A 26,027-nucleotide genomic window follows, 5' to 3' on the forward strand; every position below is an offset into this window, starting at 1 on the left:
ATGCTATAGCTCAGGACCAAGAATCCTCAGGAAGCCCTTTTTTTTTTTTTTTTTTTTTTTGTGAGAGAGAATTTTAATATTTATTTTTTAGTATTTGGCAGACACAACATCTTTGTCTGTATGTGGTGCTAAGGATCGAACCCGGGCCGCAAGCATGCCAGGCGAGCCTGCTACCGCTTCAGCCACATCCCCAGCCCAGGAAGCCCTTCTTCTGTCTGCCCAGGACCCCAGGAGCCACCTCATCACCAGGAGCTCCCACTGTCCCAACCAGGAAAACAGACCTCCAGCCTCCCCCAGAGATCAGCTATTTTCTTGCAGTAAGAGCTGAGGATTCTGCTTGGAGGAACTTGCTAGATTGCAAAGATGTAGGCACAGCAGACATTCCACCTTTGTAGAGACCAGTGACCCTGCCCCTGTTGTTAAAATACCAAGCAGCCACTGCCCAGAGCCACCCCACCGCTTGACCATTCCCCCTGCCCAGAGACCTTGGCCCCAGACCCACCAACCAAAGGAGGAACATCTGGCACAGGGTCCCGGGACCCGGTGCTCACCTCTGTCCCACCAAGCCATGCCACTTGTTGCACATTTTGGTCATGTCTGGCTCTGAGGTACAGAAGGGAATGACACCCGGAACTCAGTGGAATCAGTGTAAAGCCTAACAAGAGTCCTAAAAGGAAGACATGCCATTTGATACCAATCTTCTCCCCAAAGCCAGGAACACCCAGACCCGGCCCAGCCGCTCTCAGCCAATCACCATACACCCAGCTATTACTGCACACTTTTATTTACAGAAAACACAGATAAAGCATTTCAATGTTCATTTAGCAAACTTGATTCACTCTTTTTTTTTTTTTTTTTTTTGGCACAAAGAAATATCACAGATGGACCCCAAGATCAATCAGAAACTTAAAAGATTCATCAGCCATCACTGGTCCAGGGGCAGCCACAAGACTCAGACAGACAGACAGCATCACCACAGACTGGAAAAAATCAACGACGTCCACGTTCACCTCACAGTAAAACCTGCTCACCGACAGGCAAGGGCGGGCAGGAGGGGGGTTCTCTGTTCTATGGAGGAAGAGGGCCAGGGCCAGGAAGCAGGGCTCGGGAGGGACAGACCCCTTTCCGAAGTTCGAGAGAGGGGTCCTTTCGTTTTTATCCGCTTACCTTGTAGTAGTAAAACAGTGCAAAAACTACGATCCCCCAACCACTCATTCATTCCAAAAAATTTGAGAAGTCGTGTGTCGGGGTGCCTCTCCGGGTGGGCCCATGTGCGTGCGTGAAGGTGTGCGCGGGGTGCTGGTAAACATCGTCACCGTCCCCGAGGGGCCAACCTCAGAGGGTCGGAATGGGGGGGCGGGCCCCACGTCACGTGCGCCCTCTGCCGCTTCCCGTCCCAGGCGTGTAGTGCAAATATCGGAGACAAAAAGGCTGAAGGGGGCGGGGTGGGCAGGGGGCGGGAAGGACACGAAGACGGGGTGGGGGTGGGGAATAAGGCAACAGTTAAAATGGTCCGTTTCTCAAACCCGGCGTCCGCGCCCCGCGCCCCGCGCCATGTCACGAGAAGGGGCGGAAGTCCCGCTCCTCCACCAGGCTGATGGCCGGGTTCTTGAGCTCCTCCTCCGAGGCGGCCTTCTTGTAGCCCAGCTGGGCCAGCACGTGCTGACAGGCGTTCTGGGCGAAGGCCACAATGTCATACGAGAGGCGGAAGCGCCACTTCTCGGCCGTGGCAGCCGAGTTTCGCACGGTGCCGTATTTGTGCTTGCCCAAGGTGGGGTCGCCCCGCGTGTTGTTCTGGATCCAGCGGGCCACGTGGCCATCCAGGGGGATCCCCAGGAACCCGTAGATCTCCTCCGTCTTCTTCATGGGGTTCCGGGCCAGGTCCTCGTAGCGCACCAGCATGTACTTGCCCTTGAGCCAGGAGGGCCGCATGAGGCCGGTGGACACGGAATTGGAGAAGTCCTCGCACACGGTGGTCAGCTGCGTGACATCCAGGTTGTAGGGTTTCCTGCCCGTGCCGTACCAGAGCCGCCACAGCCGGTACGTGTCGCGGAAGGTCTCGCTCCGGGAGGCTAGAATCCCCCGAGGGTCTCGGACCAGCTGGATGACCTTGAGGTTCAACCGGGGGTCTTCCACCAGGGCCCGCAGGTCGTTCACCTCGGGCACGCGCACAGTCTTGATGGCCACGTGGCTGCGCTCGCGACAGGCCTCTGCGGCCACGGTCAGGTTCAGCAGGCCGCACTTGCGCACGCAGTCCCCCTCTTCCAGGACCAGGTCGGGAGCCCCCGGGGGGTCGCACACGGGCCGGGAGCAGAGGACCCTGCTGGCCCCGCGGCGGAAGATCCTGTCGGTGGTGTGGTTGACAGGGGGCGGCTTGATGTAGTTCTCCAGGAAGTAGAGGTCGCAGTCATAGAGGCTCCTCAGGAGGTCGCGGCTGGCACCCAGCATGACCCTCCGGTCTGCGGGGCTCTTGCCCTGGGTGAAGCGCGGGATGAGCGTGTTCTGGACGTGGTAGAGGGGCTCGAACAGGTAGAAGACGTCCAGATGCTGGTTGAAGAGCTGGCCCACGAAGGACGAGCCGCTGCGCGTGGTGGCCAGGATGAGGATGTGGGTCTTTCGAGAGAGGTTATAGGTGAAGGTGGGACCCTCCTCGCACAGCCGCTCGGCCAGCCCCGCCTCGGCCAGCCCGGGGCAGGTGTGGAAGGACTTGGCAGTGAAGGTGCGGATGGCGGTGTACTGGATGGCTATGGAGGCCAGCGCGAGGAGGAGGACGGCCTTCCAGGAACATTGCATGGCTGGCCACCTTCATGGGGCTGCTTCTCCGAGGGTCGAGGTCTGGGAGCAAAGACGGCCTGGTCAGGCACCTCCCGTAGCCAGGGGCCTCCAGGGGGCCCAGGGACATCCATCTCCCTCTCCCCCTCTCCCTCTCTCACGCACACACATCCTCAGCCCTAAGGCCCAAGCAGCTAGGCTTTGTCATTCTGTGAGGGACTCGTGCGACCTTCAGGGATCTGCCCAACCTGAAGCCCAAGATCCAACCCACAGATGGCTGAAGAAGCCTCCTACCTTGAACCCCGAGCTCCTTGAAGGGGCCCAGCTGTGCAAAAGAGCCTTTCTCTTCCCAACCCCTACACTTAGGGAGGCCTCAGGCCACACCCTGCCACTCCTGACACCCTGCTGGCATTGCCTGGCCACCAACATGCTTCCCCAGCCCCATGAGCTGGTGCCCACTCCCCCAAGTGGACATCCTTTCTCTGAGCTGTGCTCTCCAGCAGCTTTCCATGCTAGGGGAGACAGGAGTGGTGGACAGCTGTGCCCACATCCCTCCAACTGTGGACGCAGGTGCCCAGCTATCTCCAGATGTGGATTTCTGGGCTCCTAAATGCCCTCGAGTTAACTGGCCTGAAATAGAGGGAGGGGTCCCAGAGAAACAGCCCTCTCCAGGATCTGGGGTCTGCTCGTGGCCATGGGCCCAGGTGATCCTCACTACCAGAGTGGACTGCCCAGAAGATCTTAGCCCGAGGAGACAGGCCTGGCTCCTCCACGCTGGTCTTCGAGAGCCTCTACCCTTAGCCCCTTAGCCTCTCTGTTCACAGAAGGGGAACCGGAAGGAGCCACGGGAAGCAGAAAGGGCCCAGGCTGCCCCAAGCATCTTGCAGGTGCCCCCAGGGAGGCTAGCTCAGCTCCCAGCCCCAGAGAGAGTGCTGGGGCTTCTGGAGCCGGTGAGGGAGGCCCAACACTTACCAAAGACGGCTGCTCCAGGCTGGGCAGTCCGCGGCTGCCCGTGTTCCCAGGCTTAGCTGGCTGTGGTCAGAGGTCCAAGCCTGTGCACCAGTCCTGTGGCCAGCGGACTACAGAAAGAGAGAGGGCACGCATTCTGAGGATGGGGTTGGGCTCCCAGTGTCTCCCTCTCCTGTGCCTTATGTCCCACAGTCTGCCCCAAGTCAGGCAATAAAGGCCCTGCTTTTCCCCTATATTTATCATTGATATCAGGGTCTCAGCCAACCAGTGCCATCTAATCCCTGGGGTCCGGACCCCGGCACCCCACCCCTTCACCTGCCTCACTCACCCACTACCCTCTGCTCACACCAGGGCCCCGGGGGACAGGAAGCTGGTGAGCTGCGGGCCTCACGGACTGAGCCCCAGCACACCCCGGATTGGTTCTGGGCTTGAGATCAGCAGACAAGTCTGACCTTTGGAAATTCAACTGGTTCCCGGAATTTGGCAGGGAGGGAGGCAAGCAGGGGTTCGCCTCAGGCCTCTGCATCAAATGGCAGCTCTGAGGGACGCCAGGAAGGGGTGTCCTTCCACCACACGGAGAGGAGCAGCTACTGAAACTCAAAAGCAGAATTGGACTAGGTGGCGTTCCGGACCTTGACCCAAGTCCGCGTGAAAACACCAAAACCCGGGGACCCCTTCAGTTAGCATCTGTTGAGCACCTGTGAAGCGCGAGGCCCTGTACCCCGGCAGGTGCAGCGTCAGCCCACAGAACAGTGCGAGCTCACGCCCGGAGGTCTCCCGGCACCCCCCCATGTCCCTCCTGGGAGGCTTGACTTCCTGTTCCTCCAGCTTAAACACACTTGGCCTTCAAACACGCATTTGATTAATGTCCCCAGCCCATTTGTGGACTGGCAGGAGAGGGGCTGGGCACTAGAAGGGGAGCAGATTGACTGCCGAGGCTCTGAGCACATTCTTTCCATTACTGTCTGACTGTCCTTCCTCTGTTCACGATGACGGGTGGACTCGGGTGCAAATATCCCCCCAGCCACACCCTGCTGTTTGGCGCGACTCCTTTGGGAGCAGGGCGAGCGCATGCTCATTTCCCAGAGCTGCCAAGCACATCCACCTTCTGGTCCGTGTGATTCCTCACAAACCCCCTGGGAGGGGAGGGGCCTCATTCCCCTGGTTCGGATGGAGAAATTAAGTCTCAAAAACTAAGGAAAAGCCATCTCAGCCATTAAGGAATAGCAGAGGCCTGGGTCCCTGAGGTCAGGCTTAGGCCAGTGCTCTGGGCTCTTCACCACCAGCTTTGTGTCCCAAGAAAGAAGAGGAGCCACAGCAGTCGGTTGCCTTGGAGGGGGCAGCAGAGCCTGGGCTGAGAAGGCAGCAGGCCTGCTGAGGTGCCAGGCCCGGGGGTCCTCAGCCCAAGTAACCCCAGACAAATGTGAGCGCCTTTCGCCATGCGACAGGCAGGGAGGGCACCAGCAGGAGCGCGGGCGGCTGGGTCACTGAGTCCTGGGTCACTGAGGGCCCGCTCTTCAGCGGCAGTGCCGATCCAGACATCTGTCAGCTCTCCAGGGCGGCCAGGCACTGTTCCAGGGAGGACAGGGGAGACAGCAGCAGGCAGGGCCAGCACTTGTGGGCATCGGGCATGGTCCTCCCAAGCCGCACTCTCCCCACAGGACAGGCTGACCCCAGCACAATCCACTCTACACAGAAGGAAGCTGCGGCCCCTCAGGGTGAAATAACTTCCCCAAGTTCACACCTCGGAAGGGGCAGGCCATGCTCCGAAGTCCACACCAAATCCACCCCCTGGATCCACTCCCTGATGCCCCCCATACTTCACCCCCTTTGAGACTCTTCTGCCAACCTAGGGTTCCGGTGCCAAAGACAGAACGTATCCCAGATGGCCTTCCAAGAGCAGCATCTCGCCATCTTGCCCCACATCTCCACATCGCACCAGAGAGCTGAAGGCCAGTGCTGGGCACCGGAGGGGAGTTTCCCAGTCTCAGGCCATGCCCCGCCTCCCAGGGAGGGCAAAGCCAGGGCATGGGAATGGGAAGGTGGGGGAGCCAGGCCCTCCTGGAAGTGCCCAGCTCCCCTGCCAGCCTGGCAGAGCCAGCCCAGTGCTGGCCAAGCCTCCTTGGTATGCTGCAGGCATCTGCCCTGGAAACCAGAGGACCCGGGGCCAGGTCCTGTGGTTCCCAAGGGAGCATTGGCCACTGAAAGAGCCCTCAACGCTCTCGTCCTCCAGGCCACATTGGGGGGCTCGGGGCTCCTTCCTGGGCTCCAGCAGCCTCTGGCATGGGCTCCCTCCAGCTCCAGCTGGTCAAAAGCTTAGACAGAGGAGCCCAGAATCTGTTCTTTCTGTTAAGGCAAGGGAGGGGGTGACTCCCACGCCCAGACTTCAAAGTCAGCCAAATTCCAAGGGGCCCAGTGGGAGGGGAGGACTGAACATCACAAAGCTAAACGGGAGCTCAGGGCTCGCCAGGAGCCAGGTCGGCCTAGGTCCGCCCCTCAGTGGGTATGGACATGTGGGCGATTCACCAGCTGTCCGTGAGCCTCAGTGTCCCCATCTATAAAGAAGGTGTGACCACCTTCCAACCAGCCAGAAGAATTGAACGACTTAAGGAATTTCGTCAGTGCCGGACATTCAAATATAATGGTTCGTGGTTGGGAGCTGGGTTCTGGGACCAGCTCCATGTCCCAGCTCAGGCACTTACCAGCTGTGGGAATGTGGCTAGATTCCTTAATCTCTCTGTGCCTCTGTTTCCTCACCTGCAAAATGGAGATACTTATGAGAAGGCTTTGTGGGACCAATGAGTTAGTGCTGTGCCTGGCGTAGGGTTACACCCAATAAAGCCGTTAAAAGTGTCCTCACTAACATCTGCTTCTTGGGGAATCACCCGGCAGCCCACAGGGACTGACAGTGACAGTGAGACCGACCTCTACACCAAACCTCCTTCCCAGACCCCCTCCCTGCCAGGAACTATGCAGAGTCCCGCAGTGGCCTTCCTGCTGCCCTCTAGTGGCAAAGTCCCAAAGTGCAGCCTCCTAGCCCTGCACTTTAACTGGGGCCCTGCGGTGGCCTGCCTTCCTGGGGGCTGGCTGCAGCCTGATGTGAGGGTGCCACCAGGGGAGGTGATGTTGCAGGATGCGGAGAGGGGTGACCGAGGCATGTCCCTGCCCGATGCAGCCCCTCTTCCTCAGATGCACTCCCAGAGGCAAGCCTGGACAGGCCGCGCTACCTCATCCCCCACCACCCCCGCAGGGAAGGGACATTGAACTCAATGTCACCCACAGGGGCATCACACAGCCTCTGCCTTTCCCTGGCTGCTGAGTGACCTTGGTTCCCTGGCCCCCACCCCACCCCTGGCCCCTCTGTGCCTGGGTTTTTCCATAAGCCCAGTGACCAGAGGACTCCCGGCTCTGACCATGGGGTTCTGTCAGCTCAGAAGGCCCCCCACTGCATTCCCAGGGCCAAGCAGGGCCACCGTCACAGCAGACAGGGATTGCCCGTCAGCAGGGGAAGAGTCCAGTCACCTTCCAGAAGAACCCCGAGCTGCGTCTGTCCCCACCCCCTCAGCCTGATCTTTGGCCATCCCTAAGAACCACAGCCCTCGACAGAGCTGTAGCCTCCCTTCTGCTCCGGGCGCCAAAGCACTGCTCCCCACCTTCCCTGGGCCACTGGCCCCTAAAATGCAATCCCTCATCCCAGGAAACACCACCTGCACCCACAGTTTTGCACCCAACTGGAAGTTCCCCAGGCCTCCTGCAGCCCAGACCCCGCTCGCCCTTCCCAGAGGCCTGGCTCCTCCCTCAGAGCCAGCCGCTGCCCTGGGGTCTTCTCTTCAACTGACTGGAGCAAGCAGCCCCACAGATGGGCTTAGGTGACGTGAGGACTTCGCCCAGCCTAGGGTCAGGAAAGCTCGGCCAGAAGACACGGTGCAGGACCCACCACCAGCTCGGACCTTCGGGGCTGGGTGGGGGACACTTGTACAGAGGCACAGACACTGAACGGTAGGTGCCCCGGAGGGGGGGACAGCCAGACAATGGAAGGGGGCACATTCACACCAAGCTTTTGGCCCAATGTATTAACCTTGGGGACAGAGTGAAGTCACCCAATGCAAGAGCTGAAGAGGAGACTGGTGACAGGGTGGGGCACTAAAACCTAGCCCTGGCACCTCCTGGTGCCTGCTCTCCTGCCCCAGGGTACTGCAGTTGTCCTCCCCTCCCCCTTTCCAAGGCACCTGGTTGAGGCCACCACCTGTCCCTAGCATTGGGCTCTCCCTCTGGGGGTGGGGGGATGGGGGGACCAGGGACAGCAGTGGCTGGAGTCTCCTGGGGTGGAGCAGGACCTCCAGGGGGCCCGAGGGCTGTGGGGGCAGCTGAGGCTTCCCTCAGACATGACACCCTTCCCAGCTCCTCCCCAAAACATGTCACCAAATCCGGGGGGGGGGGGGCGGCAGGGAGAAAAGAAGCTACCCGCCCCCTTCTGCCCAGATTCGGGAGCTGGGTGAAGGATTCCCGGGGCTCTGGGGTGCCAGGAACCAGGCAGGGGGAGCCGGAGGGAGGGGCAGCACTCAATCCCAGCTCCACCGTAGATGTTTGTTTAGTTATGGCTAAAAACACATAAAACAGCAAGGTTTCTCCTCCCAGAGGAAAATGAGGTGACAAAATGAGGCACGGGAAAAACAAGGGTGTTGAAAGTCTGAAAGAACCTGGAATAAGGGCAGCATACAAAGAGCCGTGACAGCAGCTGGGGACGGAGCTCAGTGGTAGAGCACTTGAGGCCCTGAGTTCCATCCCTAGCACTGCAAGAAAGAAAAGAAGAAAAGAAAGAAGGAAGGAAGGAAGGAAGGATTGATTAAATGGCTTGTGGGCTACATATAGTGGCCAGAGCTTCCTGGTAGTTGATGGGAAAAGGGAATTGCTTCATTTTCATGTTTGCTAGGATCCGTGAGATAAAGATTAAAGCATGTGTCAAGAAACATCTGACTATTCCCGACTGATACTGAATCCAGCCTGATTCCGCTCATGGTCGGTCTCCAGAGAGCTATATACCACCAGGAGGCACAGCCTCAAGATCGCCTACCTAATAAAACCCAAGGGTAAGTTTGATGGGACTGAGTCCTCGGGCACCCTCCAATGTGGGCACTATGCCAACATGTACTTCAGCCCACATGACCTTCTAGAGGGAATCTGACGGAGCCCGGCCTCAGCCCCTGTTGCCTGAGTCACCCGGGGCCACTGGGCCTCCAGTGCTGATCCCTGGAGCCACGCCCACCTCAGCTGCAGCGTGTGTGAGGGGCCTTCTCCGTGACACAGACTTGCTGCTGCGTCCAGTCCCCAGCAGGCCTGCCTGGGCCCACAGCCCGTCCCCAACACACTCGCCCACAGAGCCGCGGGTCTTCCACTCTACACCATTAGCAGAGCGCTGTGAGCTCTGTGTCCCCAGGGCGGGCCACTCCCATGTCCACAGGTGATGTCCTTGGGGACACCCCTGGGCATCGCAAGCCTGCTTGAGAGTGGGGCCAGGGTGTGGGTCTCGCTGCTGTGGCTTTCTAGCTAGACTTCAGCAAGGACCGGAACCTCTGCAGGACTCCGTTGTCCTGATGTGAGACAAACCCCGCGAATCTCCCAGACCTCTAGGCTGTGAGACCCACACAACGCTGGGCGCAGGGTCGTGAAGCAGGAGCCGTGAGGGGAAGTCTTGGGGGCTGATGCCCCACAACGGGCATCATGAGAGCAGAGGGTAAAAGATGCATCACGGCCTGGGCGTGCTCCGCAGCCCCGCGTGTGTGGCTGGGGACAGGCTGTCCTGCCTGCAGAGACCTTGCCCACTGGCCCTGGGAACCGAGGGCACCTCACTGTCCTGCCCTTCCGCCACGGGCCGGCTGGGCACCAGGGTCCCAAGGCCGACCTGGAGAAGGGCTTCCCCAGCAGTGGGGAGAGTGACTGACCTCCGAGCCCCAGGACAAGGCCCCAGTGTGTGCCCAGCTCCTGGGGAGGGATGAGTCAGAGGCCAGTCCCCGTCCCAGGCCGGCCTGTGGTAGGCGGGGCTCTGCCCCAACACTGGGCCAGCGGAAAGGCCCTGGTTTCCTGTCCCCCCCACTGCCACCCACCCAGCAGCCACAGCCAGAGTCGGAATAGTACCGAGGCCCCACCCCCTGGACACCGGGCCTGCCCAGCCGCCCAGCCTCGGGGATGGGAAAACATCCACAGGAGCCAGAGCCAGCTGCTGCCGGCCGCCAGGGAAGGGGCCATCTGTCCCACATCCCCGGAGTCCACTCACCTGCAGGAGGCTCACCTGGCCCAGCGGGGTGAGGGCTGGGGGTGGGAAGGCTGGGACACTGGAACCCACCTGAGCCTCAGGGGGTAGGGGAGCTACAGGTGCCAACACCCAGAGATGTCCCCGGGCCTGGCTCCCACTGAGGGCTGCTCACCGCCTGCCAGGTGCCATGACCAGCTCCCCAGAGGAAGAGCGGCCAGCCTCCGTAAATGAAGGAGCCTGAGCCTGTCCCTGCACGTGCTGGGCCCTGCTTCCACCTCAGCCCGAGGACTTGCCTGAGAGCGAGAGTGTCACCCAACCCTGGGATGCTAGAGGAGAGGGACAGGGACAGCCAAGACCAAGGGAGCCATCAAGGCCCCAGGACACACTGGTGCCCCTCTCGACCTGGGCATTCACCCCCAACCCAGAGCCAGCTCACCCAACAGCTGCTGCCATCTCCAAGGACCATGTCCCTGGGTGTCAGCTGGTGGGCCTTCCCTGGCACGTGGATGGGTCTGTGCCATCCCACCGCTGCCCAGCTGAAGCTCAAGATTCTCACAAACAAAGGTGGTCACAGGCGCAGCCACTGAGGAGCAGCCGCCCAGACACACCCTGCTCCCCACTCAGGCCTCAGACTCCGGCCAGGCAGGAGAGGGAGGTTCAAAGACTCTCAGCCAAGGAGGCCAGGAAGGCCCAGCTCCCCAGCCAAGAGGGCGCGAGCCATGTCTTATAACCACCAGCCCGACGCGGTCTGGACCGGAGCACTGGCTCCCTGCTCCCTCGGGCCAGACCCTGCCACCAGCCCAGGCCGGTCCCAAGGACATGCCTGCACCAGGCTGCCAGCATGTGGCCCCCCGTTTCCTGGGTGACCAGGCTCTGCCCACCAGGCACGAGGCCAGCAGGATGATCATCTCTGCCGACATCAAGGGGGACACCCACAGTGACATAAACTGGCAGCCGTTATCCCAGAGCCTGGCACCTGGTGGGACTGTCACACCTCCCCTCCGTGGACCCTCGCAGCCGGAAGCCTCGGGTCCTCTGGCTGCAGCGACTGCCCAGGAAGGTTAAGTGACAGCTCAGACGGGCCAGGGGCGAGAACAGAACCCAGGAACTGGGGCGCCACTCTGAGGTCCTCACTCACCTCCTGAGACGTCCAGAACACCAGTGAGGACAGCAAAGCGGTCCAGAGAGACGTGGGGGCAGAACCCTGCAGGAAGCTGAGGGCTGGCAGGGGGGTGCTGGGTGGCAGCCGGAGCCACTCGGCTCTCCTGACCCCCTGTGGGAAAGGCTAGGAGTGCAGCAGACGGAGCGGGCACCAGACCCGGAGTCCCTGAGCCCCTGAGCCGGCCACCCCGGCTCCCAGGACTTCCAGGAGATGGAGCACAGAAAGCTCTCAGCAAAGTGACACCCGGTTAGAACGGCAGTGGCAGCGGACTCTGTCATCTCCTCTGCCTCGCAGAATCCTTGAAGGAAGCATCAGAGACCCCCACACACCAGCCTTCCCCAGGGCCCAGCCTGGGGCGCCTGTTGCCTGCAGGACTGAGGGAGCGCTCCTAAAAACTCCCACCGCGGACTCCAGAGAAGGGACGGCAGGGCCGCCCTCCCCGTCCCCGCAAAGGACACAGCCTTCCCCTGCTCCCAGCCCACGGGCTTCCAGCTCTAATCAAGAAGCAAACACAAAGAAGGGATCTCTAAACATTTAGAAAACGCGGGAACCCTGTGCCCCACGCGGCACCGTGGGGATTTATAAAGAACAAATCATGCCTGACAAACTTGATAGCTTTCTTGATAGAATTACAAGACTGGTAGATGAGGGAAATGCAGGCAGGGTAATATATCTTGATTTTTAGCAAAGCATTTGATACAGCGCCTCGAGTAATCTTACCAAATTAATTCAAACAGATCTGGCCCTAAGCACTTGTCATGGGTCCTGAAAGCAGGAGAGGGTGGGTCCCCAGGTTCCTGGGTGGGGAAGGCGAGTCCAGGGGGAGGGGGCTGGAAGGCGAGTCCGGGAGTGGGGGCAGGGCGCCGAGCGAGCGAGAGAGCGCTGGGTCACATCTTATCTAACATCTTCATTAATGATCCTGAGAGAGGGGAGTAAACAGTCCGTTAATGAAATTTGCAGAGGATATTAAATTGGAAGGTGTCGTGGACACCAGTGAGGACAGCAAAGCGGTCCAGAGAGACCTGGGGGCAGAACCCTGGCAGGAAGATGAGAGCTGGCAGGGGGGTGCTGGGTGGCAGCTGGAGCCACTCGGAGAGCCCAGGAAGAGAGAGGGGCCACCCAGGGCCGGTGTGGAGCTGGGAGAGGCCGCAGCTAGGTTAGATCTGCCCAAACAGGCAACAACCAGGAATCTCAGTGTCTCCTCTGGTTCACAGACTGACAGCTGGGTGATGGGGCGAGCCGGAGCTTGGAGCTGAAGCCCACCGTGCAGGAGGTGGAGTCTGCAGGCCAATGGGGGGCTGAGTGAGAGACAGGGGCTGGGGAGAGACTGGCTGGGCCGTCACTGGCTCCCAGCTGTGCCCCCCATGCTGCTGGGGAAACCCTCCCTGCTGCAGCCCGCACCTGCCCGACCACAGAGCATGGTGGTAGCATGTGAGAAATAGAGATCCAACCCTCAGGCCTTGCTGGGGAGTCCCTGGTTCCTCTTTGGGTGACCATCAGGAAGGGGATGCTCCTCCAGCCAGATGAACCAGCCTGGAAAGGGCGTGAGAAGGTGGTCTGCCCCACCCAGCCCCCTCGCTATGTCAGAGAGGGCCTGTCTCTGTCTGGGCCTCTTTTGTCCCTTTCCTTCTGCCCCAACACCAGGGGACACCACCATCCTCCCCCAGGGGCTCATCTGGACCTGGAGAGTTGGTTCCCACAAGGCTCCTTCCTGGACAGGTGGGGTCTGAACAAGATCCAGGGCCGCCTAGCACGGCGCCAGCCCTAGGTACCGCTGTGTGGGGAGAAAGGGGTGACTGGCTCTCAGGGTGGGTACAGGCTGCTAGGGGAGGCTTCTCCACAGCCCAGGGGATGACATGATCACCGCCGGGACACAGGAGAGATCCCGGGAAGTGATCCCCGGACCTACAATAGCAATGGCATCCACTAGGTACTGTCCCGGGTGTGTTCCACTTCTTAATGCATCTGACCTTCACGACCCCAGAGCTAGGGCTCGTACAGTCCCCCTTATAGAGGAGGACACTGAGGCACAGAGAGTAGCCATCAGGCTTGGCAGAAGGTTCACAGGAGGAGCAGCAGCCTGTCCGCTGGGCGGCTCTGGAGGGGGCTCTCGGGCGTGGGTGGGGACAGGCAGCCCTTCCTCTAGGGAGACCAACCCACCCTGGTCTTGCCCACAGAAGGGAGCTGGTCCAACTGCCGCCACACTTGTGGAGCCTGGTTTTACTATATGTTTCCCTTCTCCCCCAACCACTGCCGCGCTACAGCGAGTCCTCCGAACAAGTCTGTTTCCATGGAAACCATACAGTGACTCAGGGCTTCGGGACCTTCTCTGAACCAGATTATGAATATCAAACACTCCCTCCCAACCGAGGCAGAGTGGAGTTGGGAAAGTAAAGGGAGACCCACAATAGGGGGGTGGACAGGTCAGGGGCAAGAGGGACCTGGGGGGCACACACATGTCCTCACGGATTGCTTGGCACCTGAGCACCCCTGCACTCAGTGGAACCCAGATGTGCCCCTCTTCTGGCGCAGGCTGACACACACGTCTAGTGAGCTCCTCAGCACCATGCTTCCTCTGGAGAAAGGGGTCCAAGAGGGACCTAGATGCCCTCTGTGGCAGAGAAGCCTGGAGGGCCAGGGTGGAGAGGAGCGTGACTTCCCCTGGTACCAAGGAAGCGCCAGTTTGGAGCATCCCAAATATTGCAGAAAGAAGGCAATGGATCTGGGATCCTCCCCTAGCATCTCTGCTTGGAGATGAGGAGGCTGGGTGTTGAGTGAAGGGGGAAGGGGACAGTGATTTCAAAGCCCCAGCAGGGGTAGGAGGACAATCAGCACACCCGTCCCCTCCCCTCCCCTTCACTGTGGCCTGGCCTTGGGCCCCTCGCCCACCAAAGACCAGGCAGGCAGTGAAAGTTTGCAGCTTCAGGCTCCAGGCCTGCAGGGTCTCAGCCCCGAGGGCAAGCCCGCCTCCTCCTTTCCCCAGCAGCTCCCTGAAGACCCAGGAGGGAGGAGAATGGACCTGGCTGGAAGCTTGATACCTCCCTGGTGAATCCAGCGAGTGAGTCATGACGGTGAAAGCACTTTGAGAGAGAAACAGGGTCATCCTGATCCCTGTGTGTGACGTGGTGCTGAGGCTGGAGCAGGGGCACTGCCTGCCCAGGTGAGGTCTTGCCTGAGCCACCCAGCACCCCCAGAGAGGCTAAGGAGCCCCTGATGACAGCCACCTGGTACCTCGGCCCGACTGCCTACTGGTCCCTTGGCTTGCTAAAGCAGCTCTGCTCCCAGCCAGGTGCCAACTTGAGCAGGAATTCTAGGTCCCCTCTGCCCCCTGCTCCCAACAGCCCTCCAAAAGATGCTGGCCAGAATTTCTGCTCTTCACTGGGCAGCCACCTCCTCTGCCCAGGCCTCTACCTCCCTGTCAGTGGCCCAAGCCCATCTGAAACCCGGACCCCAGAGGCAGCCCTCCTAGGAGCCTCCTGCTTGGAAGCAGTTTTTAGGTCCATCAGAAGAAATCAGCGCCAGAGCTGAGGAACCTAATCTTGAGAAAGGGCAGGCCTGGAGCAGGAGACGGCACACTGTGGCATCTGGACTCAGGCCAAGGTGCCACCTTAGAAGGACTCTAGGGTCTCAGCCTCTTCAGGTAGCTTGGCCTTTTAACCCCTGGCATCCTGGCCAGCGCAGCTCCGCACTGTGAAGGCAAGCACCAAGTCCCTGGAGCCTGGGAGGAGCAGCTCACCGGCCCCTACCCAGAGAAAAGCCCTACCCCGGGAAGAGGGGGAGGGATATTGGGACTCTGCACCATCGCGGGGCTAGGGCCCCAGAAAGGGCCCATCACATCGCACACAGCACGGTGGTGGGCTGCGGGTGCAGGGCGCAGGGCCAAGGCTAGGAACAGGAAGCTGGAGGCAGCCCCTGCCTCTGGGTGCAGCTCTGGTTTGGAAAGTTATAGCAGACGTGGGGACCTCAGGGTCTCGAGGCGTCCGGGCAGCCTCGAGGAGGGCAGAGTGTGGGACCCTGAGCCCGGAGCAGCCCCGAGTGCTCTCGGCAGCAGGAGGGATCCGGACGCCTCGGGGGCCCGCCCGCGTCTCAAGTTTGCTGTCCTCCCCAGATGTGGCCGAGGAGGGCTGGGCGATCTCGGCGCTCACCGCTCACCGGCCACCAGCCCCGGAAGCCCCTTCCTGCTCCCAACACGCTGCCGTCCCGCGCCACCCCCTCCGCGCACCGCCGGTAGCGACTGTCCCCTAGCCGAGGGGCGTCTCCCACCGCGCCCGCGCCTCTCCCGGCTGCTGCGGCGGACTGTGCGCTCCCGCCCGCCCCGGGGCCGCGGGGCCCTGCCGATACCTGGTCGGGGGCGCGCCGAGAGCCGCTGCGGCGCCCAGCGCCGGCTCCATCCTCCGCTCGGAGTCAGGCTCGCCGGGGGCCCGCGGGTGGCGGCGGCGGCGGCATCCTCCGCCTCCCGCGCCCTCCTCCTCGGCCTCCCTCCTTCCTCCTCTTCCTCCGCCTCCGCGCGCCCCTCACGGGCCCCTCTTCATGGCCGGGGGCGCGAGCCCAGGGCGGCTGAGAGGCGGAGGGCGTTCTCCCGGGCTAGGCGCGGGGCCGCGAGCCGGGCAGGGGGCCGAGGGCGCAGGGCCGGGCCCGGACCCCGAGCGCCGCAGCCCCGGGCGCCGGAGGAGAGCAGCAGCCGCAGCAGCCGGGCGCCCTCGCGTTCCCGAGCCCGGAGCAGCCGCGGCAGCAGCGGCGGCGGCGGCGGCGGCGGCGGCTTCAGCGCCGGGCGATCGGCGGGCGCTGCGGTCCCGGCTCCACCCCCAGAGCCGCCCGCCCCCGGAGCCGCCCGCCCCTTCTCGTCCCCACCCCTCAGCGCGCCCGCCCGCCCCAGCCGAGCGCTCGGGACACCCGCGGCAGCCGGGCCAACCCCCACCCGCGGGCGGGCAGCCACGCCCACCCCCCCCCCAGAGCTTCGAGAACGGCGGGCAGCGCGGGCTGCTGCCCTGGCACCCCTGCCCCGTTCGCCCCCACCACCCCACCAGGAGGGTGCTCATTTCTACTCCGACAAAGCCTTCTGTCTGAGCGTCCCCAGCCCCAAAGTCCGACTGGAGCCCCAACCCCGCCCAGGGCCCCGCGGTCCTCTCCCGAGTCCCTCGCCAGCACAGACACTCCAGAACCCAGAACCGGAGCCAACCACCTTTCAGGGGCACAACCCCTATTCCATCATCTGTCCTTCCCTGGCTCCATTTGTTCCGTTTGGCAGGGTCAAGAGGTGGGTGGCATAGTGGGACATTTGCTGGCAGGTGTCTTCCACTTCTGTCCGTCCTCTTCCCACCAGTCTACCGCGAGCTCTCCTGGAGCCACTGCTGCCTGTGTGAGGGAGACCAGTGCCAGTCGAGCTCTGTGGTCCTTCCTCCTCTGCACAAATATTGTCTGAGCATCGCCTGCAGGTTGGGCCCACACGGGCATCAAGGACTGGCCAGTGACAAGACAAACAGACACGCGACCTCTGGGAGTGGAGGAGAAGCAAGGTAAACAGGCGGAGAAACATCTCCTAATCAGGGGCTGGAGAGGTAGGCAGGGAATCACAGGTCCGCCACATGTCTGTCAGCAGTCCCAGGCTGGCCACCCCCTGGGCCTGTTTCCCCATCTGAAGAATGGGCAAGTGGTTTGGCTGAACCTCTGAGGCTCCTCAGTGCTAACCAAGAGACCCTCCTGTGAGGCAGAGAACATCTCCATCATCTCAGAATTCTCCCTGAATCCTATTTCCAGCTATGGACTGTCACTCCCGTACAGGGAAGGCTGAAAACCAGGGATGTGAGGTAGCCTCCCCCGGGTCTCACAGGCCCACCACAGCAGCCTAGCACCGCTCCCTCCCAGGCTAGAGGTGTCTGCCAGGGACTTTTTGTGAGTGAGATGGTCTTTCGTGCCTCAGTTTCCTCAATCAGAAGATGGTTCTCACCTCATGGGGCTACCATGAACACCAGATGGTAAAATGGATGTAAAGTGCCCAGCACAATGTCTGGCACACACTGAGTGCTTAATAATTGCACAGCATTGCTATTGACTTGTTGGCATATCTGGGAACAAACATCACTTGCTCACCAATAGGGACTCATGACGTCTGTGCTTCTCTGGAGGACCAGGGACTCAACGCATCAGTACCAAATGGCATGAAGGTCCTTGCCCGGGGTGTCCCACCAGACCAATAAACTCTTATCTTGGCCACAATCTCAAACTCATGATCATGAACTCCTCCCCCCACCAGTGCCAGGGAACCAGGCAGGCTGGTCCCTTAGAGCGGCTAATAGCCCCTCCCCACGCGTCTGCCTGCAGCAGTGCAGCTGGGCTCGGCCTGCCTGCGTCCAGCCACTGCAGCCAGGGCAGTGGGGCCAGCCCTCATCCTGACTTCAAGGTGAACAGATCGGCTGCCCCCTACCAACCATCCCCCGCCCCCCCCAGTGGCAGTGTTCCTGATGCCTAGCAAGAGTGCTGACCTTCCAGAAGCAGCTCTTGATGTCAGTCCTTCCGTAGAAATCCTGGCCGTAACAGCCCCAGGCTCAGCCATAAGAACCTCCCTTTCACCCAGCGCTAATCCCTCCCCAAGTTTTCAGCCTGACAAGAATAGTCAGGGCTTAGAGAGCTTTCTCTATCTCGCACTCTCAGATCCAGCGCCTCATTTTTCAAATTCTGGTGTATTTCGGGTGGAGAGGAGGGAAACGTGCATCTGGCTGACATGAAAAGATCCGTGTGGCTGCAATGTAAAGATGGACTGGAATTGGGGACCCTTTTTTTTTTTTTCAAGAACATTGAGACTCTAAAAATAGACAAAAGATCCAGTCTCAGGAACACTGGGATTCTGTTCCAGTTTCCTGGGATCTCCCACATGATAAGCATGCATGTTTTTTAAGCACCTACTGGGTGTACCACACTAGGGCAGGTGCTGTAGGGGGAGGTGAGGGGAGAGAAAACAGAAGCAAAGTCCTTGTGCTCTGGGAGTGTGGGCCCCCTCAGTGAAGCAGCAGAGAACAGTTGCTGAAAATGTGATTGAATACAAAAACACCTCACCTTGGAAGTCAGAGGAGGAAGGAGGCTTGGGGGGCCACTCAGGAAGAGCTTCCTGAAGGAGGAGGGCGTGAACTGCAGCTGGAAGGGCCGATAGGACATAAATGGGAAAGAACAGGGAGCTGGGAGAGAAACCGGCAGAGGCAGTATTAGGGTGTAGGGGAAGATTAATAGTAAAGGCTGAGGTTTGCCGTCTCTCCATGTGCCATGCCCTGTGCTGCTCTCATTGAGTGGGTTGTTTTGTTTAACCTTCAAAACAACCCTATGTAGTAGGTATTGCTGTTCCCACTTAACAGATGAAGAAACTGAGAGCCAAAGGGGCTAAGCAGCTTTCCCAGGTTGGCAGAACTGGTAGGCCATGGAGTACCCCAGCTGGCTGGCTCCACGAGCCTCGCCACTCCCCTCCAGCCACTTTCCATCATCCTGACCCACCTACTGGAAGGAACAGCTGCCCAGACATGGGGGCTTCCTGAAATAGAGTCCCCGGGCCCTGCTGGGGGATCTCTAAACTGAGATTCTTCACCCCCAGCATGCAGATCCCCCAGGTACTTGGAAATTTGTTAAGGGATTTGGAGGCCTGAGAGCCTGACTTTTTAATATCTTTCGGCTGTCCATGTGGTGGCGGTCTGTGCCACCCACCTTGTTATTTCAGTCTGTTCTTGGAGATTGATGGCTCAGGCTTTGATTTAAGATCTGCTTCCGCTATCCTCAATGTCCCGTGTCTCACGGGGGACGCTGACAAGGCTCACAACAGCTCCTGGCTGTGGCTGGACTTCAGGCCCAAGAGCCCCCAGTACCCACAGAGAAAGTTCCAGGCAAGAGCCTGGGCAGAACCGGGTGCAGCGGTGCTTCCTGTAATCCCAGCAATGCTAGAGGGTAAGGCAGAAGGATCACAAGTCCAAGGCCAGCCTCAGTGACTTAGCAAATACTGGTCCCACAATAAAAAGGGCTGGGGATGTAGCTCAGTGGCAGAGCACACCTGAGTTTATTCCCTGGTAGCAAAGAAAAGTCTGGGCATGGGCAACTAGTCTCAGGAGATCTTTCTCCTCCCAGGTACGTATAATCCCAGCTACTGCTGAGTCTGAGGCAGGACGATCACAAGCCTGGGAAATGTAAAGAGACCCTGTCTCAAAGTATAATTCCTACATCTGGAGATGTAGCTCAGTGGTAGAGTGCTGCTGAGTTCCATCCCCAGAACCACAAAATAAAAGGGATAAGGAAACTGAGGCCCAGAGAGACTAAGTGACTTACCCAGGACCTCACAGGAGGTAAGCAGCTTCCTGAGCAGAAGGTCTCTACATACCTCTGTCCCCCAACTGAGCCCCGTTCCAGATGGGTTCCTATTCTGGATGAATTAAGGGACACGAATCTCTTTGTGGTTGAAATAAAATAAGTATTTGAGGGAACTGAGGAGTCCTCAGAAACATCTCAGCCCGTTTTCCCTCTCGTTCTCTGAGCCAGAGATGGCCAGGCCTCGCCAGCTCACGGTTTCAGAAGGCCACATGGACACGCCACCCGCTTCCTCCCCCTCCAGGTCCCCCAGCCAAGGCCCCTTGAAAAGCTACCTCACTCCTCCACCCACAGGGCTTCTGTGCCTCCCTCAGAGGGACATTGTGCTGCTCCCAGACAGCCCATCACCTGCAGTCACCACCGCCATCTGTCATGTTCTCTGCCCCCGCTCTAGAAATTGCAGAGGAAGCTACTTGAAGGGCCCCCAGCCAGCAGCAGAGGGAGCGGTGTCTTCCCAGCACACCAGGGGAGATGCTGTGACGCACTCTCCAGAGACTGCAAACAGCTTGTCCTGCTGGCAGCTGCCGCCTCTAACCCCTGGCTCCAAGTCCAAGCCAGGGCCGGCCGGGGAGGAGGCGTCAGGCCCTTTACCCTCTCTCTCTCCTTCCAGCCACCCCAGCAGAAGGTTCTCCACCTGGGTCACAGAACCAAATCCCTGTACAAAGTAGAGAGTGCCAGCAACCCTGTGGATGGGGGTGAAGGGGAGCTAAGTAGCCAAGACCCGCCCACGGTGTGGGAGGCTGTGGCCCTCCCACATGTCTGCTGCCCAGATTGGCCCCGGCACCCCAGGGCTCCTGACCTCTCTGGGCTGGGTAGGTGGGCAAGCAGGAATGGTCCTCCCTGGGAGGGAGGAGGCGTCCCCTTCTCCAGGCCCCACCTTCCTTCCTCTGGCCTCACATGGTCCAGCCGGATCTTGCCGAGGTGAGTCTCAGCCAAGTCCCCAAAGTTCCCAGGAGGAAAGAGAGGTCAGAGAAGGCCAGATGTCCACTTCCTCCTGAGGAGGGAGCCTGTTCACACCTCCCCTGAGGAAGGAGGGCCAGCAGTGGGCCTTGCCACACTCTCCCTGTGGCCTGAGAACTCGGAAGCCCAGGCTGGGACATCTGGGTGCGCTCTCCCAGACCTGGTGCTTCCGGGCCTCCCAGAACCTCCCTGCAGTGGAGGCAGAATGGGGGTCCAGCTTGAGCAGGATCCCACCCCCCTCCCCACATTACAAGTCCTGAGACGTCTGACCTCTGAGTCCTGAGGAGGCCACAGACTGGCCTGAAGCAAACAAGGCCCAAGTCCCTGCATCTGAGATAAAAATGCGATAGAGCGGCATCTCCCAGGCGCTGGATGGGCGTTGGGGGCGGACAACAGAACAGGCTCGTGGGCTGCAATTAAAATTCCCCCCCCCCCCCGGGTGATTCCCAGGCCTCCGCAGCCGGTTTCCATGGCAGGAGGTGACCCTGGAAGACGGGCTGCTGCAGCCTGGGCTCCCTCCGCTACGGCTGCCCGCAGAGCCTCAGTCCTGGACTAGGTCACACAGAGCAGGCCCACCGTCCAGCTCCGAACCTGGCAAGGGACAGGGAGATGCCTGAGACTGTCCCTGCCCCAAGCCCTGTGGGCAGGTGCCCAAACGGGCAGGGTTGGAGTGGGAGGGACAGTGTCTGGACCCAGGGAGCAACTCCAGGGCATGCCCTGGGACTCTAAAAGGCCACCAGGCACCGGCCCAGACTCTGGGACATGGGCTGCCCAAAACAGCCACAAACTCCATTCTGGCCTCTGAACTGTGACAGAAAAATACTTCAAGCCCTGGGAAAGCGTGACTCTTGTCTGATACCCCACCCCCACCCACCCCACCCTCCCCCACCCTGCCCTCCTCCTGCTCCCTCACCTCTCACCTGCAGCCTCCTGCGGCCCCCAGGCCACACTTTGCATGACCCTGGCTGGTGCTGAGAAGGCTGGACGCCCCTCTGGCACATCCCTTGCAAGCAGGGGATGAGAGGAGGGCAGGAGCAGGCAGAGCTGGCCCACAGGCAGGCACCAGAGGCCGGAAGGTCAGGAGAGAGATTCAGGGCTGCCCCGGGGGCCCTCTGAGGAATCCCAGAGAGCTGGGCAGGCCGGCTGGACCCGGACTGCAGCGCACAGAGGTGCTGCACCCTACAGTCTGCCACCACGTCCACCTCCTGGGAGGGGCCTGGAGTCCGAGTTGCCTGAGGGCAGGCCTGCCTCTGGGAGTTCCGTGGCACCTCAGCTGAGGGGAGAGAAGGGCCAAGCAGGGCCCAGTGTCCATGTCCCTTCTCTCACCAGGTCCTACCTGGTCCACCCAGCCTCTCGGCTGCGAGGTGCCAGCTCAGGAGCACCCCCACAGGCAGCCCCAGACCCCCGACATTAGGACCCAGGGGCCAGTGTGGAGGGGGACAGGTGTCTCTGGGCTCCGCCTGCCCAGCCCCAGGGCTGAACTGCGGCTCTTTCCCTTCTTCCCTCTGAGGAAGGAGAGGGAATGCGTGTCACTGCCAAGTGTGACCCATGGTCACCTCCCACCAAACAGCCTAGCCTGGTCAACACCACACCTGCCGCCTCTGGGAACTCAGCCCAGGGACAATGGGGCCATTCACTCAGCATCCTGGCCTTTACACAGTGACCCCCTGGGTCTGTCTCTGTGGCTAGTCAGTGTGTGCACGCCTGTCCACTCATGAGAGAGAAACTGGCTCTAACAGAAGAGACCAGCAGAGGCAACCAGGGATTTATATATAAGAACACTGACATCCTTTGCTGAGCACTTACCGTGTGCCAGGCACTGTCCTGGGCTCGTGCGTTGTCCTCGCCAAGGCCTGTGAGAGGCCAGTTTCTACAGAACTCCCATTTTAAAGATGAGGAACCGAGGTAGGCTGTGGAAGTCAGAGTCATGGGAGCTTCCTCCCGGGGTGTTGCCTGGGCGGGTCTCTGAGGCGGGGGGGGGAGCTCTTCCTACTTGTGTGGTGATCACTGGGAAGTGTCCATATGCAGATGGTCACCGTGTGCCCACTGAAGAGCTGTACATTTTGCTCTCTCTAAATTATGTCACAGTAAAAATATAAATGATGCATCAGCCACAGAATGGCATGCTACCCAGCCTTATTTTAAAAATGAGGACAATCTTGGTGTCCTAATACAAGTCTCCAAGATCTGTTAAATGAAAAAGAGCAATGTGTAAAACTTGGTTCTGCAGATAGTATGCAAACACATATTTTAAAATACTATCTCTACATGTCTGCTTGTGTGTCTAGATCATCTCCAGAGAGAAGCAGGAAATCATGGTGCCTCTAGGGAAAGGAGCCACATGGCCGGAGATAGGAGCAGAAGGAAACTTTCCAAGATACAGCCTTCCCTTAACCCATGGGAGCATATTCCTTATTCAAAAATTAAGTGACATTAAATCAAACGATACAAATGCCTGGGTGCTGATTCCCAACCATCATGCCAACTGCCTGGCACATTTCATTCCAAAGCAACGGGCTCTCTCGGCTCCTCCAACCTATCTCCCTGCCCCAAACCCAGCCCGGCTGCATCTGCTGTGGCTGCCAGCTGGGCAGAGTGGATGGCTGGGCTCCACCGGGGGCTGTTCAGAACCCACTGTGGCCTGAGGGCCGAGGGCTGGGCCAAGGTTGGAGGTGCGGAGAAGCCGCGGACCTCAGAGCCCAGCACGCCGGGGGGTGCCCGAATGGAGCCGGTCCTGGAGGACGGCGGACAACTCACTCTGGTCCTCGAGCTCTGCGAGGTCCCCCCAGTGGCCCCTACCTGACCTATCTGCCCCCTGTACTCCTCCATGGTGTCTGCAGATAAACCCAGCCCAAGTCTAGGCCTGAAGAAGATCCCAGGATCCTAGAGGCTTACAGAGGGCCACCTGCTCTTCAGGCAGAAAAGCCAAGGAGAGGGGAGGAGGCACTCAGAGGAGACCACATGAGCCTGGGGAGCACCAGCCAAGCCTGCAGGGCTTACAGTCCTGGGTTCAAATCCCAGGCCACCATGTCCTGGCCTTCTGGCTTCAGGCAGGTAGCTCATCTCCTTCCACCGTCTTCTCATCTATGGAAAGAAAACTGGGACCCCCCCGCCCCCGCCAGCTGTCAGAATGACTGTAAGGACCCTAAACCCTGAACCCACAGCAGTGTAGGCGCATCTTAAAAAGAAACCAAGGAGAAGGAGCATCAGCCAGAGCTTTATTTATTAAAATACTGAGATTCTTCAGTGACGAGGACAATGTGCCAGGCCAGCCCTGTGGAGCCTGAGCTGAGCAGAGCTGTTTAACAGCTCCCCAAGTGCCACAAAGCCTCCTGGGAGGGGAGGCAGAGGGGCAGGCCCTGCCCTGGCCAGGGGGCTAGGTCCTTCCTGGGTTCCCCAGCATCAGGGTCGTCAGGGAGGAGGCATGGAGGCCCCAGGATGCCAAATGGCTCAGAAATCCAGTTTCAGGCCTCAGGGCTGAGAGGCAGAACAGCTCATGGGTTGGGAGCCTGTCCCAGGTCTCCGCGAGTTACCACACGGAAGATGGCCGAGACGGGGCGGGCATTGGAGGCTGGGGGACAGGCGTCGGCTCTGCAGCGGCAGCTCTTCCCATCACCTACCTTATCACACTGGACCCCGCGACTTCCCACTCCTGCAGCCAGGACCTGCCACAGCACATTGCAGCCCAAGGCTGGAGGCGTGGGCCTACCTGACCTGGACACCAGGTGGCTTTGGGCAAGTCACTGAAGCCCCAAGCTCCATCTTCCTATCTGTGGAGCTGTGGGGCTGGCCAGGCCTGGGCTCTTCAGGGATGGTCAGTGCCTCTGATGGCGTGCGGAAGTTCCGGCCACCCTTGCTCACGAAGGCAGAGTTGCTGGCCCTGCAGGCCTCCCTCAGCCAACACCAAGGACCAGATCCATGCAGAAGCCTGAGGTGGGCACGTGAGGAGCCATGACAGCACAGCGCATCCTGACGTCTCAATGCCAGTGTGCCAAGGGGGACACGGGGTGCACACAGGCTAGAAAGTAAGGGACCAGGTCCAACAGGGACAAGGGCTGCAACTGAGGTTAACTAAACACTGTGACCCCTGGAAAGGAGGGTCCCCTCACATCCCAGGCCTGTGGCACAGGCCCTGCCACCACAGAAGAGGCAGGAGGGGGTGATGAATAGCACCCCAAAAGCTCTGAGGGGCCGTCAGCAAGGGCTGGGCAGGGTCCGGGCAGGCGGCACAGGTACCTCCCCACTTCCCGGCTCACCTGGCCAGGTCAGCTGCCTCCGGGGAGCTGAACACCTTCCCATCACACAGCATCCTTCCTTGGACACACAAACTGAGTCTCCCCAGGCCTTACACCTTCCCGTCTCTCATCCATGCCCACCCACCCCTGTCCAAATCTACACCAGAAATGCTGTCACCAAAAGTTCCCTGCTAGGATTCATCCACGCATCAAGCGTGATTGGGCGCCTCACCTCTACGAAGCCCGCACTGGGCCTAAGCACCCCCAGAGCCTGAGACTAGAGCAGGGACTCTGACCCCAGGAGGGAGAGACCCAGGCTTATTGCCACCAGCTCATCTGGACATTACAGAAAGTCTGCTGGGCCGAGTTCTACCTGCCCCTCTCCAGACTGGTCCACTCCCCTTGCCCGACTCTTCTAAGCAGGCCTGGAGGCGCCTGTCCTGGAGGGTCTCTTCACACTCTCGACTGACCCCCACCCTCTAAAGAAAGAGGCAAGCTCTAAAGCAACCAGCGGGGGCTGGCCCACCTGCGGGAACCACAGAGACACACCCGGGTACCAGGTGCCCGGCCCCCGCCCTCCTCCTCAGGCCATAGAAATGGGGAATGGCCAAGCAGGGGGCTGCTGGCCAGAATGTGGGGGTGGAGAGAGGGATGGAGGGCCCCAAGCCTGGGGCAGAGAGAGAAAGCTGGGTTCCTGGGGCACTGAAAGAGAGACCCTAGGACACTTTTGCAGTGCAGACACCTGCTCGACCACCAGGAGTCGGGGACCTAAGTCAGCCACCCGGAAACAGGGACACTGCAGCCTCCTGCCCCACCCTCCTCTGCCCAGTTTCATGAGCGAAGCACGGCTGGCAGCACCTCTAACCCAGGGGTATGGTGGGGATAGACCACAAGACCAGCCTTCTGACGGGGGCTGGGACCGTGGCGCCACAGGCCTGCTGAAGAAGCCGCTTTGTCCTGAGACCCCTCTTCCTGGGCCAGGCTCCTCCTCACCAGGTCTGGTTCCCACAGTCTGGCTGGAGGCCCGGATTTAGGGAAGATCCCCTAACAAGATAGAAACAGCTGGCCCTTCTCACCTACTTTCTGAGCCTCCAACTTAAATGGGGTCAGCAGTCGTACATACATACCTCACTGGGTTGTTGAGAGGAGTAATGGAAGTAAGTGTTCTCAATAAAGCATCTAACAGGGTGACAAGCACAGTAGATCCTCAATAAACCACAGCTCTCGGGAGCAGTGCTAGTATCATGGCTCCGAGGCGACTTCAAAAGGGCCCCTCTGCCAGCTGCCTCTGCCTCCTGGCCAGTGTTGGACGCCCTCTCACCCACTGATACATCTG

At 60.1% G+C, this 26,027-nt stretch overlaps 1 protein-coding gene across 2 annotated transcripts; it reads right to left on the minus strand.

The window, feature by feature from the left end:
* Positions 1 to 801: 801 nt before the first annotated feature.
* Chst1 (carbohydrate sulfotransferase 1) lies at positions 802 to 15,582 on the minus strand. 2 transcript variants are annotated; one of them, XM_076844359.2, is made up of 4 exons: positions 15,498 to 15,582; positions 6,444 to 6,498; positions 3,745 to 3,851; positions 802 to 2,835 (listed from the first exon to the last, which is right to left on the minus strand). In XM_076844359.2, exon 4 carries the CDS (start codon positions 2,791 to 2,793, stop codon positions 1,558 to 1,560), a length of 1,236 nt encoding a protein of 411 aa, XP_076700474.1. In that variant the 5' UTR covers positions 2,794 to 2,835; positions 3,745 to 3,851; positions 6,444 to 6,498; positions 15,498 to 15,582; the 3' UTR covers positions 802 to 1,557. The 2 variants fall into 2 exon arrangements, with proteins under 2 accessions (XP_076700474.1, XP_076700475.1); XM_076844360.2 differs by lacking the exons at positions 6,444 to 6,498; positions 15,498 to 15,582 and adding an exon at positions 4,194 to 4,400.
* Between the last annotated feature and the right edge of the window lie 10,445 nt (positions 15,583 to 26,027).

Source organism: Callospermophilus lateralis, chromosome 2 (assembly GCF_048772815.1).
Source record: "Callospermophilus lateralis isolate mCalLat2 chromosome 2, mCalLat2.hap1, whole genome shotgun sequence".
NCBI lineage: Eukaryota > Metazoa > Chordata > Mammalia > Rodentia > Sciuridae > Callospermophilus > Callospermophilus lateralis.